General features: G+C 37.6%; 1 protein-coding gene across 1 annotated transcript in view; it reads left to right on the top strand.

Moving 5' to 3' along the window:
• The window catches only part of TSHZ2 (teashirt zinc finger homeobox 2), a 140984-nt gene extending 127618 nt beyond the window's left edge, over positions 1–13366 (top strand). The window contains exon 2 of the mRNA XM_010569624.1: positions 10276–13366. Within this exon, the coding sequence (XP_010567926.1) occupies positions 10276–13346 (3071 nt within the window). The 3' untranslated portion in view covers positions 13347–13366. The remainder of the gene's footprint in view (positions 1–10275) is intronic.
• The last annotated feature ends 3799 nt before the right edge of the window (positions 13367–17165 follow it).

Below are 17165 nucleotides of genomic sequence, written 5' to 3'. Positions count from 1 at the left end.
AGGGAGTATTTCAGGCAGGACCTTAAAAGAAGTTATTTCCATCTTTGAAACAGATTTCAAAGGATCACAGATCGATTCTTATCGCAGTTGCTGCAGCCTTCTCACCGTTGACTGCAATGAGAAGTGAAAAGCAGGATCAGGCCCTCTGTATGCCCCCTTACTTGGGTAGAGAAATGTCCAAACATTATGTAGGTGGATGCACACATATTGTGTACATTAAATACCCTTTTGGGCAGCTTGTTTATGTATTCCTCATCCTGACAACAGGGTAAGGGATAAAAAAGAAACCTGTGGACTCGAATTACTAGGTGATCCCACTCTGACCTGGACTGTGTCAGTGCCAGGAGGAGGAAAGCCTTCTCTCTAATGAAACTTCATTTACCTATGGACTCTTCTTTTCCACAGTACAGATTGAATTTTGTCTGTTGTATGTGACTGAGGAATGGTGGTGTGCATGTACAGACTGTATGTTTGAAGGAGATGTTTTGACCTTTCTCATCTCTTGACTGGTGTTGCAAAGATGGAATGATGTAGAACAGAGATTTTGTGACAGAGTAATAATAAGAAAGAATCTGACTGCCAGTTGCTCATTACTGGATCTCTTTTAAATGCCAGAACCTTCTATGTTTGCCTTCAAACAACACTGAGCACCTAAATCACCATAGTAAACAGATATAGAAAGAGACAGAAAGGTTAAAAGTGTACTCATAATCTCTTGCTTTTCCTCCTAAACATGTTTGATAGCAATATTGTTTCTTAAAAACAATATGACCTCATTTGTAAAGCAATATTCATGCTAAACTAGTCAGCTGTTAAATATACCCGGCACTGTGCATTATGATGAAGCTAAACCAGAATTTCAATTATTTTCTGGACACATTTAAAATTATAATACTTTACTGGGTTAGTGTTATAGTTCATCCAAATTACTCACAAAGTATCATATCAATCTCTTGCAACTGCTTATTGCTTACATATCTGAGGAGTTAGTCGAAGTAAGATGCCATCTGGGGTAATGACCTTCATGCTGACTTAGTGCTTTGATGGTTATGTGGCTATAAGTGCAGGGATGTCTAATGGTCAAAAGTCAACGTTTGTTGGCCATAATATTTGTCACAAAAGAAACAGACTATTCATTTGGACCAACATTTGCAAGAGTATGTTCCTGAAAGGAAAATAAAGAGGGAAATAAAACACTTGATGATCTGTGTATTCTTCACTAGTGTTCCTTATACGCTGAAATCCCAGCAAGTGAAAATTCACACTTCAAAATTATTTGCAGTTTTTTATTGCCTGGAATAAAGGCAAGATCAAACCAAAGCAAGAAGACGAGGAAGATCTATTTCATTATACTGCCACTTTCTACTTATGTACCTTATCTAAAGAGATGTTAAGAGACAAATGATGTTGCAGCCATGGTTTAACCAGCTATGAGTAGCCAGCACAGATTTATGAATATTACTGGCAAGTATGGCTTAAAGCAGATCTCATTGGAGCTGCAATATGGCTGTGTATCCAAAGGGAAAATCAAAAGGTCCACTGCTCTTTAGATAAATGTTATAATAATAGTGTACTTTTAAAGCCATATTAATATTTTTTAAAAATAGGCTGTAATACTAGGTCCTAGTCAACAAGTTATTGCAAGGAGCTTGCATTTTATGCAGCATCTTCAGCTGGGCATGAATTCTGCACTTTAATAAAACCACATAAGAAGTGCTGTTGGCTTCATCTCTACCCATCGCTGGATCGTGAAGCTGAGTACTCAAGTAGCGCTAGATTTTCTGTTCAGCATACAAGCACAATGCATTTCCCAGTGTGCTCCTGCAGAACGTGTACAAGAAGCAGCATTTTGCAGTTCAACAGGCAGGGAGGCGGGGATTTTAAAGAGAAAACTGCTGTTCATGGAGGTCATCCGTAAAAACATCTGAGCTTTGAACTGACCCTCTGTGACTTGCAAGAGGCCACCTCAGCAATCAGTGGCAGATGCCGGAGTTATGACAGTTGAGTCTTGCTCCTTGCTCTGGCAGATTTTCTGTCAATGCTGACTCACTTAATCCTTAGTCACATTACTGAAATCCGGCTGCTATTGTTTACATATTAATAATTGATTATTAAGTAATTATGACAGCGAAGCTTCATCATGCCGTAGCCTCTCTTTATGGCAGATAAGCCTATCTACTCTTACCCCAAATGGGACAAACTTAACATGTTTATGAGCTTTCTTGAATTAAGGCTTAAATTCTTCTGCATGAGACGGTACTCCATTGCATTTATCCAAGCTGGTCTCTTTTGAATTGGAGAGGCCAAGAAATAAGCAGCCTTTTAAAAATAATAATCAAATAATTTGTCTCTCACATTGTGCTATTCAATGCACTGAACAAGCATTCGTTATTAACAGAAATAGTAATTTCCCACAGTAGCAGACCATACCTAAACACTCAAAACCAACTGTGTGAAGGGCTAGTACTTCAAGATTTTTACACATTGAACATAGTCATGAAAAGGAATATGATTATATGGATCTATTTTTAGAATAAACATTGTGCTTTCATACGCAGAATTCTTCACTCTGATCAAGAGCCTTTCAAGGAAGGTGTTGTTCTTTCACATGTTTATTACATGTAGTATCTCCAGCTTCAAGTGTAGTCCACATGAATTCAAAGCCAGAGCCCATTCAAGGGGAATGTGTTCTGCAGAAATGCTGCCCATGAGATAAGCCGTGGATTCAGTAGAAATGAGTCAAAGTTTTATTTTTTTTAGGATAAAAAGCAAGTGTCCATAAACATGATCCTCATCTTCTTTCTACTTATAATTGTATTTAATATAAATGTACTTCATTACTGGAAAGCAGTCTTCATGGCCATACAATAGCAAACAAATTCTTCAGAAGCATCTTTAATTATTCATTTGACTGTACTATATTTTATGCTACTTTTCATAAATGTTAATCTTTATTATTGCCCTACCAGGAAAAAAAAGAAGGAAGGAAAGAAATACCTGTTATTAAATGACCTATCAGGCTGACATGGATAAATGTTGGTAGCTATTTAATTGTTTCCCATCTGCAGTTTTATACAGTTTCTATCAAACTGAAGGGTAATTTTTTTAGTAGCTGCTTATTTTAAATGTACAAAACCCTTGTGTGTAATTCCATTAGCTGCCCTACAGCATTGCAATCTACAGTTTCCCTGAGGCTGTTGTGAAATATTGATGAAATCCTTGCTTTTGTGGCTTCCTCTGATACACTAAACATTTGTCTGATGTTAGTTGAACTTGAATGGATCTGTTCAGAGTTATATCAGTAGTGACTTCAAAGGCTGTAAGGCTGTTACAGTTTTTTTTTACAAACTGAAGTTTCAAAGCCTTACCATGTGGTACTTTAAAAAAACAAAGTTCATATCAAATGAACCAAAGTGCTAGCAATACACTGGTAAGACTCATTACAATTTCAATTTATATAGATATATATTTTTTTATGATTCTGATTGGTAGCTCATGCCATTTAAAGAAATTTAGATTGGTATTTAGGGGAACCTAGGATAATGAAAGAGGGAAAACATAATTTGAAACTTGGATTTTAAATGAGGTAATCTATAAATTTACAAAGCCACTCTGATGTTTTCCACAACAATAAATAGGACAAGAGAAAACAGAAGAAAGGCAAAGAGAGACAAAAGTTTCAGACTTAGGTTTTCATCAGTAAAGTGATTTACACTGGTGCAATTAAAATGACTAATGAGGAAACCATATTTGCTGCTACTCTATTCTTTTAATTGTTCAGGACCAAACTGCATTTTGGAAAGCACCCTTTGTGTCTGTACTAGCAATTAAATGCAACACGTATTCATGGTGCAGTGATGTGATGACTGCCTGATACCTGTCTAAAACTTTGCTGGGAGAGGATTTTGGTGTGCGGGATGGGCAGGCGGGATGGATGGGGCAGAGGTGGGGGTCTGCTGCTCGTGCACAGCAAAGGGCTGTGAAGGTTGCCTTCTTTGCATTCAAGTGATGCAACGATTCATAGCTTTCATTAGATGCATGTTGGTTGAAAATACAATCTGGAGAATATTAAACACCTTCAGCTGGTTGAAACAATGAAATTGTAAGTGCCAGGGGTTTGTAGAAAATAACAAACAGAAATGGTTTTAACCAAAGGCAAATTATTCCCTTACACTGTAAGCCCTCACGTAGGGAACTTCAACTTGGCTCCGAACGTGGTTAAATCCATTTCTGCAACAGCTAGCACCTAGCAGTTCAGTCATTCAAACTGACTAAATCCAGAGCAAGGTAAATATGACTGAAGTTGCTTTTTTTTCACAGTGCTATAACTGACTATGTAAACAACATAATCCTTAAGGAAAATTATTCAAGAAAAAACTCCCATAATAATTCTGTCCCTGCTATGGACTCTCAGCTCAGTAGAGCGCATCAGCTCACCTCTCTTTTTGCAGTCTTCCTTTTGTTTGGGGATTTTTTCCTGTTTTATTATTGGTTTTGCTTTGAGTTTATGGGTCACTCAAAAGCCAGTTCCCTGCACATATGCTTCCAGCCACCAATCATTTTCATTTGACTCATAACTGTGTAGGGTGCAATGTACGAAAGACATAATCGGTTCTCCTTTGTGCTGCTAAAAGTCCCACTGAAACTAGTGGGTATTTTGCCTTCTTAACCAGTAGAAAATTGGACATTTAATAGAAAACTTTATATTACAACTCTAATTAGAGTACAACAAAATGAAAGCCCAAAATTGCTTCATTTCAGCATCATATATAAATAATAGTTATGGGTCCGTGGAATTGCCTTTGCGTGTTAAAATTCAGTTATGGCAGAAGCCATAACTCCAAGTTTCCTTGCTCCTAAGCTGCAGTGGCTTGCAAGCTTGGCACCACAGAGGTTGATTCTATCCTCCAGCAGTGGATGGTAGTGGTTGTTTCTTTTCCTACTCTGCAAAAGGCAGAAATTCATGCCCTAGTGTCAGCTGCTGTAGCGATTTGAAAAACAAAGTTCTAAAAAAAAAAAAAGGCAAAGGAACATTGGGAAAAATCTCTCCTTTGAGATGACAAGTTATTTTGGACACAAAATTGCATCACTAGGGTGGTGATCAAAACTTCCATACTGAACCACTGCAAACTGAGTTTGGATGTGATGGTAAAGAGTAATAGCAGCAAAAGGTGCAAATGATTTCCCATTATCCAAAATAATTAACTGGCCTCCCAGAAAAAAGACAATTGAGCAAATTCAGCCTTTTCTGAGGTTTTGAGAACATCTAAAACCTTCCTCAGGGTGCACATGGCTTTAGAAATAAACCTCACACTACCAGGAAGTTTAGACCAGGTGACAGAGGCACTCCTTCGTCTCTGACGCCCATGATTCAGAGCCAGATGCTCTCTGCTCCCTCTGTGGTGAGAAAGGTAACCTTTCCCTATGTTTTCTTTCCATCTTGCAGAACTTAACAGGAAGTTTTTTCCCTGGTACAGAAATTTTTAATGTAGCCTAAAAAGCTCTGAAATTATATAATTCACTCTTGTATTACAAATTTTGTATTTTGAGAGATCTTTCCATGAAACTCCATTGCATTTCCAGGGTGTTGCATTGGTTTTAATCCTGTTAAATTCCAAAATGTCTTTGATATAAGAGTTATGCAACAGAGTAGGGACTTTTTTTTCCTCAGCTGCCAATTCCTCTCTTCAGTTGTTTTTCAAACTGGGATGAATCTATAGGTATGAACTTCTACAAAGAGCCAGGTTAAGATTTGTCTTTGGGTAGCTAATGTAGTTAGACATTTTTGAGAAGAAGGAATGAGAAGTGGTCATTATCCATTATCTGCATGAAATATTTCAGAGAAAGAAACAGTTTCTGCCAAACACAAAAAGATGTTTGAGCTGAAGCCAAACAAGAAGGAAACAAGATCACCTTATAGCATTGCAAGATTGCTCTACTAATGATGTTATTTCAAGTAAAACTGGAATATATATATGAAGAAGTGCAGATGGTGCATGGGTTTTACATGGATTAGCGGTGTTGTTCTGGACAATGATTCACTGTCCCTTTTCTTGGCAGAAAATAAATTTTCCAGTCTTGGAAAGAAACATGTATGTATATTTTAAGAAATGTTTCTCTATGTGGAAAAAGAGCAAATTTGAGTGAAAATAGCATCCACTGGTGGAAAAGTTAACAGTCAGAATGAACACTTTAAAAAAAAAAAGATATATTCACACTACTATTCAAGGTGATGTATAACGTGGTGCAAATTACAGGTTATTCAGGGGTGTGAGGGCCTGAAAGTCAATACTGGATTCGGCATCACTGGGAGCTTGGCTCAGTGCTGTCTGCATAGTAGGATCAAGGCTTCAAGATGTGGATGATTTTAGACCCATAAGTTCAAAGAAGAGGTTTTGAGGGTATATTAATTGGACCTGCTTTCTTTTAGTTAGTCTGTAGAAATACGCTAGATATATCTAAGAATATGTTATCTTTTGAAGAATAAAGAATCAGCTGTTTATTGCAACCCTTGTCCTAGAGAAGCAGGTTTCTTACGTTACCATGAATCCAATCACAAGGGTTCAGAGCAAAAAGTTAAAACAATTTAGAATAGTATTTATTATTATTATCCATATGATAATATTATCCTTACTGGTGTCATGATTTTGACAAGCCAAATACTGTATTTAATACAAATACTGTATTTCCATTTAAGAAGCCAGAAATTGCTTCCACTCACTGCTCTGAAGCTCCTGGGTTTTGTCCAGTTTTCAAGATGATAGTGAAATTTCAGTCCCCCGCTTCTTCAGGACTGCACATTGCCCATCCTACATCTCTGCCTGGGCCTGTTTAATTTCAGTGGGAAAAATTCTTATCTGGGAAAAGGAGGAAGCATTCACCTGGTTACTGAGTTTGGATTTCTTTATTTTTTTGGTTTTTTTTCCTGTAAGACAGCTATATACAAGCATCTCAGACTTTTGGAGTGTCAGAATAAGCCTAGGGTAGAACTGGTGGGAAAAGAACAGGTCACTCAACAATTTATCATATGGACATCAGTATGATGTGCAAAAATTATGCTACTTACTACAGACACTGCATTTAAAGCATGTGGGTGTGCAGGCTTAAGACACCGCTACCTTATAAAATAAATAATGCAAAGTCCACTTAAATTAATGTTATTTCTGTTAAATAGCTACATCAGTTCATATCAAACTTCATGTCCAATGAAATCTTTCTAAAAACCACTGCTGGAAGGACACATGCATTTCTTGTACCCTAGGTTGTCTGCACAGGTCTCCACTGTCCTTAAAATGCCCACAGCAATTTAAATCATTTACATAAACAAAAATGGGTTTACAAGTAGGATACTGAAGTGTGTTTTCAAAGCTGCCCAGAACTCTTAACCATTAAAATGGACCTGACTGATGGTTTTGTGAAATTTTGATGGTGCTTTCTAATAAGTTACTTCTACTACTTTCATAAGAGTGTACAGACACACAAAAAAGAGGATTTCTCAGCACGAGTTACTCTTCTGTAAAGGTTATAGTAAACATGTCAATGCCTAATTAAGCAGAAAATTTTATCTGTATTGTGGGGGATGTGCAGCTGTCTGCTACTTCTGCTTCTCCTAGTAAATCCTTTTAGAAGGACAAAGGATATTGTGAGGAAGAAACTACTGTATATATCTTCCAAAGGAAAAAATTACCCTCTGGTGAAAAATGGGTTAATAGTGTTCAAAGAATTGGTGCTGAAATGGAGAATCAAATTTGCACTGACCCAAAACTGTGTGAATGCTGTTTGTTGTCTGTTTTGTCTGATTCCTTCATTGGATTCCCTCCTTATTTTTGTTTTGCTCGATGTAATATGCTTGGCACTGTGATACATCCTGGCAAGGGGCCAGCATCGCTACCTACGCTGTACAGTATCTCTAACACCGCGAGAACCATGTCAGTCCTGCTCATCAGTTTGTGCTGCTTGTTTAACAAGGTTACTACTCATGATGTGTAGGAGCTTTTGCCGCCTCCATGTCCCTCCATTCTCCTTGTCCCCTTGAAAAACATACGAGCTTGGAAAGGGGTACATGGAAAGTATTATCTGGTTATTAGGGAAAAAGTTTAGGGAGGAGAAAAAAAAATTTTGTTCTTCGTGTTGTCTTTGCTGCCTGCCTCAGTCTGATCATCTGTAAATGGGGCTACTAATATTTGCTGTACCCCAACACACTAAAAGGCTTATTTTTTAGTATTTAACACTTCTTATTTAATATTCAGCTTCTTTGCTGAAAGCATCTGCTGAAGAGCACAGTGTTCCTACTACTATGTGATTATTATTTCGTTAGGCTAAAATGACGTCCAGGTGATTTGCTCAGAGCCACTGCTGTTATCTTTGCCTCTGGGTTGTGAAGCTGCCTGGTATCACCCCTGGAGTAAGCCAAGCCCAGCTCTAAGCCAGTGTGATCTGTGTAGGTCCTAAGACCGTGGGAAGGGCATAGGAAAGATGACTCATGTGGGTTTCTTAGCCATCATTTCCCTCTTATACTGCAGCTTCATCCAGGAAACAGTTCCTCTAATTCTGGTTCATCTCTGGCTTGATGGTAAACATGTGTTGAAAGGGGTGAGATACACATGCAGATAGATTGAAAATTTGAAACACATATCTGAAGAAAAACTGTGGAAGTCTTTGTCCATATATTAATAAAAATGCTTCTACCTTTTTGGCCCATCCCTTTTCATTTGCTAAAAGGATATCATTTGTGCAGGAGTACCAAATTCAAGGGAGCAAAATAAGCCAAGTTCTCAAAGACCCATAAAATGGCTTTTCTCAGAAAATGGGAAGGAATTGGATTTTAAACAAATAACACTCTTAGGCTTGTTTACCTTGTGCTTTCTGAGCTTTTAGGGTTACTTCACAATTATGAGTACTAGAATTTTATTTTATTTTTGCTTAGTTTTTCTTAAGCGCAGCTTTGATTTGGGGGTTTTGGTATTATTTTGTTTTTACATACTTACCTGATACAAAAAGCTAGATCTTAAGGAAACACGACAAAGTACTCCTGAGACTGCAGTGCTGTCACTAGGGTTAGCAGCTCTGCGTTTGCACCTAACTAGAAGAGCTCATCAATATATCTCCTGCGAAGACCTGTGCTTCTGAAATCAGCATTTAGTTTTGACGAGTGGCTGTCAATAACAGTGAATTGTTTCAATATCTTCTTGCATTGTGCATAACAGCTTTGCAGTGGCTGTTAAAAAAATTACACTGAGGTTTTGTAAAACATGCCTGAACCACTCCCTTCTTGTAGGGGTCTAAGAGTGAATTGATGACTATGTTGAGTCATTGTGAATTTATCACTGACTGCAATGGAGCCAGTTCACCCTTAAAAAACCTCTTCTCTAATTCTTCAGTCTGTTCTTAACCAGATTATCTCCTGTAACTTAGGCAGAATTACTGCTGATATAAGGCCAGAAAAAAACCCTAACTGAATTCCTTAATTAATTTTAAAATTTACAGCTCTTCCAGTATCAATCTTATCTTAAGTATTCATCTTATTAATTAAATAGTTAATTTGTCAAAGAAAATCTTTCTGGATTTGTTCTACTTTTCCAGTTTTACAGTTAACTTCGATCTACCTCTGTCACATCCTAATACTCTTCTGTAACTTCCAAGGGTTCTTGCCCTGAAATTTATGGATTTGTTTTTACTAAAGCACAATTTGCCTTTATGGTACACAGTACATTACTTTTATAAAGAAAAGAGTTCCACTTTTGCCTATTAGCACTTTCAGATGTTGTATTTTGACATATAAATTATTTGTGTACACTCTAAAGTGCATTTTTAGGTGATCAAATAGCAAAAGGTTACTGTACCTGGATGATGCTATGAACCAGGAAGATTATGGCAGTTATTTTTTCTTCTGTTCTTTGCCAATTCTACCCTTTCTTTCACTGAGGCTAAAAACAATCTGATAGAATTGAAGCTTTTAGTATAAACTTTAAATTCTTACATATGAATTTTCCAACTGTCCCATTACAGGACAGTTAGAATTATACTCCCATGACAGGAAAATTATTAACTCAGAATCTCTGGCAGTTATAAAGAATTATGATCATCTGCCAACAAAATCCAGCAACCTTCACAAAAAGAGATATCATTTGGCTTTTTTCACTTCCAGAACTAACAGGCAATAAAGTTGTAGATTAAAACGAAGTCCGGTGAAGAAAACACACAGTGAAACTAGAAAGCTCGAACCGTAGTATTCTCCTTTAACAAGTTATTTCATATATTGACATTACATTTCAGGTTATGTCCAAGAGGAAGATTTAAAGGAAGAGGAAGATATAAAGGAGGAGGAAGAAGATGATGATGACAACAACTCAACTGCTCAGCTCCAGGGCAGCAACGACACTGGCACGGATGAGGAACACGAAGTGGGTCCTGAGCAGAAAGGGAACTTCAGTTACCAGAATTCCCCTGTCAGTCATATATCTAACCAGGATGCAGAAAATGAATCACTACTAAGCGATGGTAGTGACCATGTGGCAGATATTAAAAGCATTTGCTCTAGAGAGCCACAGGACCCAAAAAGCAGCGCCCATCCCAAAGCCCAGAACGAAGCACACGATTGCATGGATAAAATGACAGCGGTCTATGCCAACATACTGTCAGACTCTTATTGGACAGGCTTAGGGCTGGGTTTCAAGTTGTCTAACTCTGAAAAGAGGAGTTGTGACAACAGAAATGGAGGGAACAAAGCTGATTTTGATTGGCACCAAGACGCACTGTCAAAAAGCTTACAGCAGAATTTACCTTCCAGACCCGTCTCAAAACCCAACCTGTTCAGCTCGGTCCAGCTGTACAGACAGAGCAGCAAAATGTGTGGAACTGTGTTCACGGGCGCCAGCCGGTTTCGGTGCCGGCAGTGCAGCGCTGCCTATGACACCTTGGTAGAACTAACGGTTCATATGAATGAGACAGGTCACTACCAAGATGACAACCATAAAAAGGACAAGCACAGACCTACCAGCTACTCAAAGCCCAGAAAAAGGGCTTTCCAGGACATGGACAAGGAAGATGCACAAAAAGTTCTGAAATGTATGTTCTGTGGTGACTCTTTTGATTCCCTTCAAGATCTGAGTGTTCATATGATAAAAACAAAACATTACCAAAAAGTGCCTTTGAAGGAGCCGGTACCAACCATTTCTTCAAAAATGGTCACTCCAGCAAAGAAACGTGTGTTTGATGTTAACAGGCCTTGTTCCCCCGACTCCACGACAGGGTCTTTCTCAGATACTTTTTCTCCTCAGAAGAACGCGAACCTGCAGTTATCATCTAACAACCGCTACGGCTACCAGAATGGTGCCAGCTATACGTGGCAGTTTGAGGCCTGCAAATCCCAGATTTTGAAGTGTATGGAATGTGGAAGTTCCCATGATACCTTACAGCAGCTCACGACCCACATGATGGTCACTGGCCATTTCTTGAAAGTCACAAGTTCAGCTTCAAAGAAAGGAAAGCAACTTGTTCTGGATCCTTTAGCTGTGGAAAAAATGCAATCACTGTCTGAAGCACCAGCCAATGACAGCCTGGTTTCAAAATCAACCAGTAAGTCATCTGCAGAATGCATAGCTCCCGCCTCTGAACTAAAAAAAGAGGGTAAAAAAGATAAAGCTGATGATGTAAACAAAGATGAGAAAGCAGTAAAAAATGAAGATTATGAAGACACTCTTCAGAAACCACTGGATCCCACAATGAAATACCAGTACCTCAGAGAAGAAGATTTAGAAGATGGTTCAAAGGGTGGTGGGGACATTTTAAAGTCCTTGGAGAACACTGTCACAACGGCTATCAATAAAGCTCAAAATGGAGCACCCAGCTGGAGTGCATATCCCAGCATCCATGCAGCTTATCAGCTCTCAGAAGGAACTAAGCCGTCTTTGCCTGTGGGTTCCCAAGTACTGCAAATCAGGCCAACAATCACCAATAAATTGAGGCCCATAGCTCCCAAGTGGAAGGTCATGCCTCTGGTCCCTATCTCAGCAAATGTGGCCCAGTGCACTCAAGTGAAGAAGGAAACTGATGACAAGGAGGAGGTGCAAAAGGACTATGCTAAAGAGGGCATCCAGTCTGAGCCTGCCTCACTCAGCCAGAGTGAGAGGGAGCCTCTCCTCAAATCTGAAGCCTCTGTGGAGCCAAAAAAGACAGAACCATGTCCCTTGAAAGAAGAAGACAAAATTAAAGAGGACAGCGGAAAAGAAAAAACAGTCCTCAAGGAACCAACAGCAGCTTCTCTTAGTAATGGTTGTGCTGCTGCCAACCATTCGTCTGAACTGCCTTGTGTCAACCCTCTCAGTGCGCTGCAGTCAGTACTGAATAATCATTTGGGCAAAGCCACTGAGCCTTTACAGCCTCAATCCAACTCCGGCCCCAGCTCTAGCACAATTTCTGTGTTCCACAAACCTAGTCTGAATATGATGGAGAAGCCAGTTTTATCTCCTGCTCCAACCCCACCAAGGCCTGCAAGTGTATCCAGGCACTATTTGTTTGAAAACAATGATCAGCCTATTGACCTGACCAAATCCAAAGGCAAGAAGGCTGAGTCAGCTCAAGCACAATCTTGTACTTCTCCACCTCAGAAACATGCTCTGTCTGACATTGCTGACATGGTCAAAGTTCTTCCCAAAGCTACTACACCAAAACCTGCTGCATCTTCAAGGATCCCATCTATGAAATTGGAAATAGATGTCCGACGCTTTGAGGATGTCTCAACAGAAGTCTCCACTCTGCATAAAAGGAAGGGCAGACAGTCAAACTGGAACCCTCAGCATCTTCTCATTTTGCAAGCTCAGTTTGCTTCCAGCCTCTTCCAGACATCTGAAGGTAAATATTTATTATCAGATCTAGGCCCACAAGAGCGCATGCAGATTTCAAAATTTACTGGACTGTCAATGACCACCATCAGCCATTGGTTGGCAAATGTCAAGTATCAACTTAGGAAAACCGGAGGAACAAAGTTTTTGAAAAACATGGACAAAGGACATCCAGTCTTTTATTGCAGCGACTGTGCGTCTCAGTTTCGAACCCCATCTACTTATATTAGCCACTTAGAATCTCATCTAGGTTTCCAAATGAAAGACATGAACAGGCTGGCTGTGGAGCAGCAAACCAAGGTAGAGCAAGAAATCTCCAGAGTTTCAGTTCAAAGATCTCCTGAAACAATAGCTGGAGAAGAGGACACAGACTCTAAGTTCAAATGTAAGTTGTGCTGTCGGACATTTGCGAGCAAACATGCAGTAAAACTTCATCTAAGCAAAACACACAGCAAGTCACCAGAACACCATTCACAATTTGTAGCAGAAGTGGATGAAGAATAACTCTTAAGGTATGCATGCTCTATAGTGAGTTTTAATTACATCATTTTATGGAGGCTTCGTAAGACATTCATACTTTCTTAAATGTAGGAAAACAGTATAAAATGCGTAATGTACTCCTGCTTCATTAATCTAATTGCATGTACATATCCATTTTATAATGTTTTCAAGTAGAGAGCTCGGTAAATGCATAACCACCTTGCCCTATATAGAAAAGTTGATGCTTATTAATATTTTCAAAATAGCTGTTTTCCCAGCTCTCGCTCTCTTTTTTGTTTCTAAGAATTAATCGTTTCACATCCTATGCACTTCAATGTGGAATGCAACAACTAAATTCTACTCTTTACAATGATAATGGAAAAAGCAGGAAAAAGGCACTGAAAACCAAAAGATTGTTACCTCTCAGTGTTAACACACAGTAAATCTGATTTTGATGGGGGAAAAGACGACAACTCAAATGTCAAATTAACAAAATCTTAATTATTCCAAGTTTCTTATAATCTCAAACCCAGCTCAAGAATCTACAAATAACTCCAAAAAGTGTGCATCTAGAAGTTCGGTTATTCTTTTGTTGATATTTGGATATTCAGTTTTGTAAAATATTTTAATGTTTTACACTTACTTAAACACTTACTATTGCGAGTGGCCTTTTTTGTCGCATCATTTTAACCTATCTCTCTATCATTCCTTTTTTAATCTTTAAGATGTTCAATTATATTTGGTTTCATGTAGGTGAGAGTGCTAGTCAATCCATAAACATCACTGACTTCAGTGCAAGTTTTCCTATAACCTGGGGGAGGGGGGGGGGGTTAATGCTTAATTGAGAAAGCAGCTAGGTTTTTTTACAAGCTTACTATTTCAAAGACCTGTTAGTAGAATACTTCTACATTAGTGTTGCTATTTTTTGCTGAAAGATACACCAACCGAAGTACTGCCACAACCAATGTTTATAACATGTAATGTAATATTCAGATGACACACAATTTTTGCATTTTTAATTTTACTTGATTCACAAACTTGAATATTCTTGATTTAAATAAATATGCAGAACATCAACTAAAAGTCCAAATAGAAGTTTTTTGTTCTAATGAGTTTATTTCCAGGAAGGCTGTGTTAGTCATTCCCAACAATTTCTCCATCAGACTCAGGCTCTGCTTCTGTTCACAGAATAATCATGTGCAGATTCAGATTTTCTCCAATGTGTTCATTACTTGAATAACATTCGGAAAATGAATTCGTCAGACAGTCAAAATTAAAGATGTGTTGTGAGTTGTCACTTACGCCACCTGCTATTGTGGCTATTCTCTGGCTAATTGAGGGTGCAGGCACTTTGAGGATGAATACCCGTTTGTGTGAAGATTTCACATTTGTTTGCTGCAAATATTCATGAAGCTTTAAGAAACACTTTCTGTGTTCAGAGCCAGCACAAGGACTATGCATCACTTAAGCTCCATTAAAAAGGCTACTTTTGAATAATTTAAACCACTAATCAAAGGGTTACTTTGGGATGGGTAATAGAAGCTATTACTATAGAGTATAACGTCAGTATTCAAGTGCAATAAGATTTAAGTTTTGCATACATCTTGTACGTGCTGTCTGTGTTTGACTAGATTTATGCTGTGTCCATATTTTAGCCAACAAAATTCTGTCTAACTCAAAAGGAGTTTGTTTTCTAAATAGGGCTAATACCCTTAATTTTCTGGTTTAGCATTTTTAAACCAACATTAGAACTCAACAAATAAATGTTCTTTGTTTACCTGACCATTCAAAATCAACATACCTGACAAAATATCAGAAAACTACAAGACATTGGTTACGAAAAATATACCATACTTTGTTTCCTTCCCCACCAGTTAATGACTATTAAGATTCTGACATTCAGTTTTCACACAAGAGATATTAGAGCAAAGCAATAATTTGGGTACTATCAGACAAAAGCTATCTGCCAGATATATTAATGTAACAGTTATTTTGGCACATTCATGGCTTAATACATGACACATGTTTCAGATTTGGTCTTAAAAGCACCATGTTATTACTAAGAGGCAAACCAAACACCCGCCTTTATAAACATGTTACTGTTTCTGAGGATTTGGGGAACAAATACAAGGAAAAAAAGATCTCCAAGGGAAAAAAAAGTGGTTTCTGCATTGTAATAACCTGCACAGACACATCGTGGGTATTATTCAGGTGATATGTAACTACATAAATAAGGTACTGTCCTTCCTGCCTTTGGGTACCGAGAAATTGCTGTCCTCTTAATACTCATCCATTTCTAATTTATATCAAGATGCAGGTTGTATCCTACCTTTGAAAAAATATATTTAAATTGCAATGACAGAGTGATAGCACTGTTATCTGGAACTATAATTTTAGTTGGTATGCATGATAGCACAAATTGTATGAAATGATGGGGTATTTTGGATAGCATTGTAAAGATTTTATTACAGTTTTGGAGCTGTAAGCCTACTGAAGTTCTGACTATGTTAGAAGCGTGCAGGCCAGAGTTTATTCATATGGTTTCTTCCTGAGATCTGCAAGGAGACTAAATCAAATAACAGGGATTTTCAGACTTTACTTATTCTTACCATGTTATTTTTAAGATTCAGTATACATTTGAATAATAACATAGAGAAGAGCACAGTATTTAGAAACAAGAAATATAAAGCATACTGAGATTCTTAGTATGCATTTGCGTTGACTTCTTCTAGGCAATATTGTAGTGAAATAGAAATAAAAATAGAGAAAATATATGGAAATAAATGGAAATAAAACAGTGGAAAGTACTTGAAGTATAGAAATACATAAAATACTTTCTCTATTTCAATGAAATTTACCATTAAAGGTTATATTTTAAAATGTTAGCTATCATTAAAAATATAAATGAATAATCTGGGTTACTACTGTAGAAAAATGCGTTATGTATATGGATTTATTTTTAAGACCTCCGTGAGGCTGTTTATAAGAAATTTGCTATAAATTCTTCTTAAATGTAAAGACGTATATGTCTGTTTTATATTCATCTTTGGTGTTTTCTTGAATTCTTCTAACTGATATGGGTTTAGTAATATAATGTAAAATTATGTGTAATATACAACAATCAGACGTCTCTATTCTCTTTCATTTAACCCACTTCAAATTTGGTTTTATTGCTATTCTTCAAAGAAAACCCATGAACATTAGGGAACATGGCTTTAATTAGAAGCAATTTGTATGTTGACTTATACCTTTGAAGAACATTTGTTCATTTTTTCAATTGAATTAGAATTTTTATGTTGTCCTGAGAAAAAATACCAGTCAGAATTGTATTTCTCACTTTAAAGTCAGGTGAGATTGGCTATAAACTGGACAGTAACTGAGGCTCTCTGTGGTCTTATCTACAACTTTTTATAGAAATAAGTCTCTATAGAGTCAAATTTACCAACTTGATTGGGGAGATTTCTTTTTCAAAAGACCCTGATAAGTAAACAAGCAGCTACCTGAGATGAACTAATTTGAAAGTAAGGCTGCTGCAAAACAAAAAAATGACTCATAATGATAAACAGTTTTTCTCTCTGTTTCCTCCTTTGTCTTTTTTTAACCATCAAGTTTAAAGCTTCTACAGTGCTTTTTTTCTACTTTATAGGAGACAACTGACATTCTGTGGTAAATGGAAGAAAGAGCAGAGCAGAACTGAAAATCCTCTAATGCACTGACACTAACTTGCCCTCTATTGTTGAAAATGAGCAGGCAATCATGATTGTTCATCAAATGGCTCCTAATGCAGTTAAAGCATTCAGCTATAATTTCTCCTTGCATTTATAATTACTGTCATAGACTGCA

Source organism: Haliaeetus leucocephalus, unplaced genomic scaffold (assembly GCF_000737465.1).
Source record: "Haliaeetus leucocephalus isolate CR32 unplaced genomic scaffold, Haliaeetus_leucocephalus-4.0 Scaffold273, whole genome shotgun sequence".
Lineage (NCBI taxonomy): Eukaryota > Metazoa > Chordata > Aves > Accipitriformes > Accipitridae > Haliaeetus > Haliaeetus leucocephalus.
Note: the sequence above shows the minus strand (reverse complement) of the source record. Positions and strands in the feature narration are given on the sequence as shown.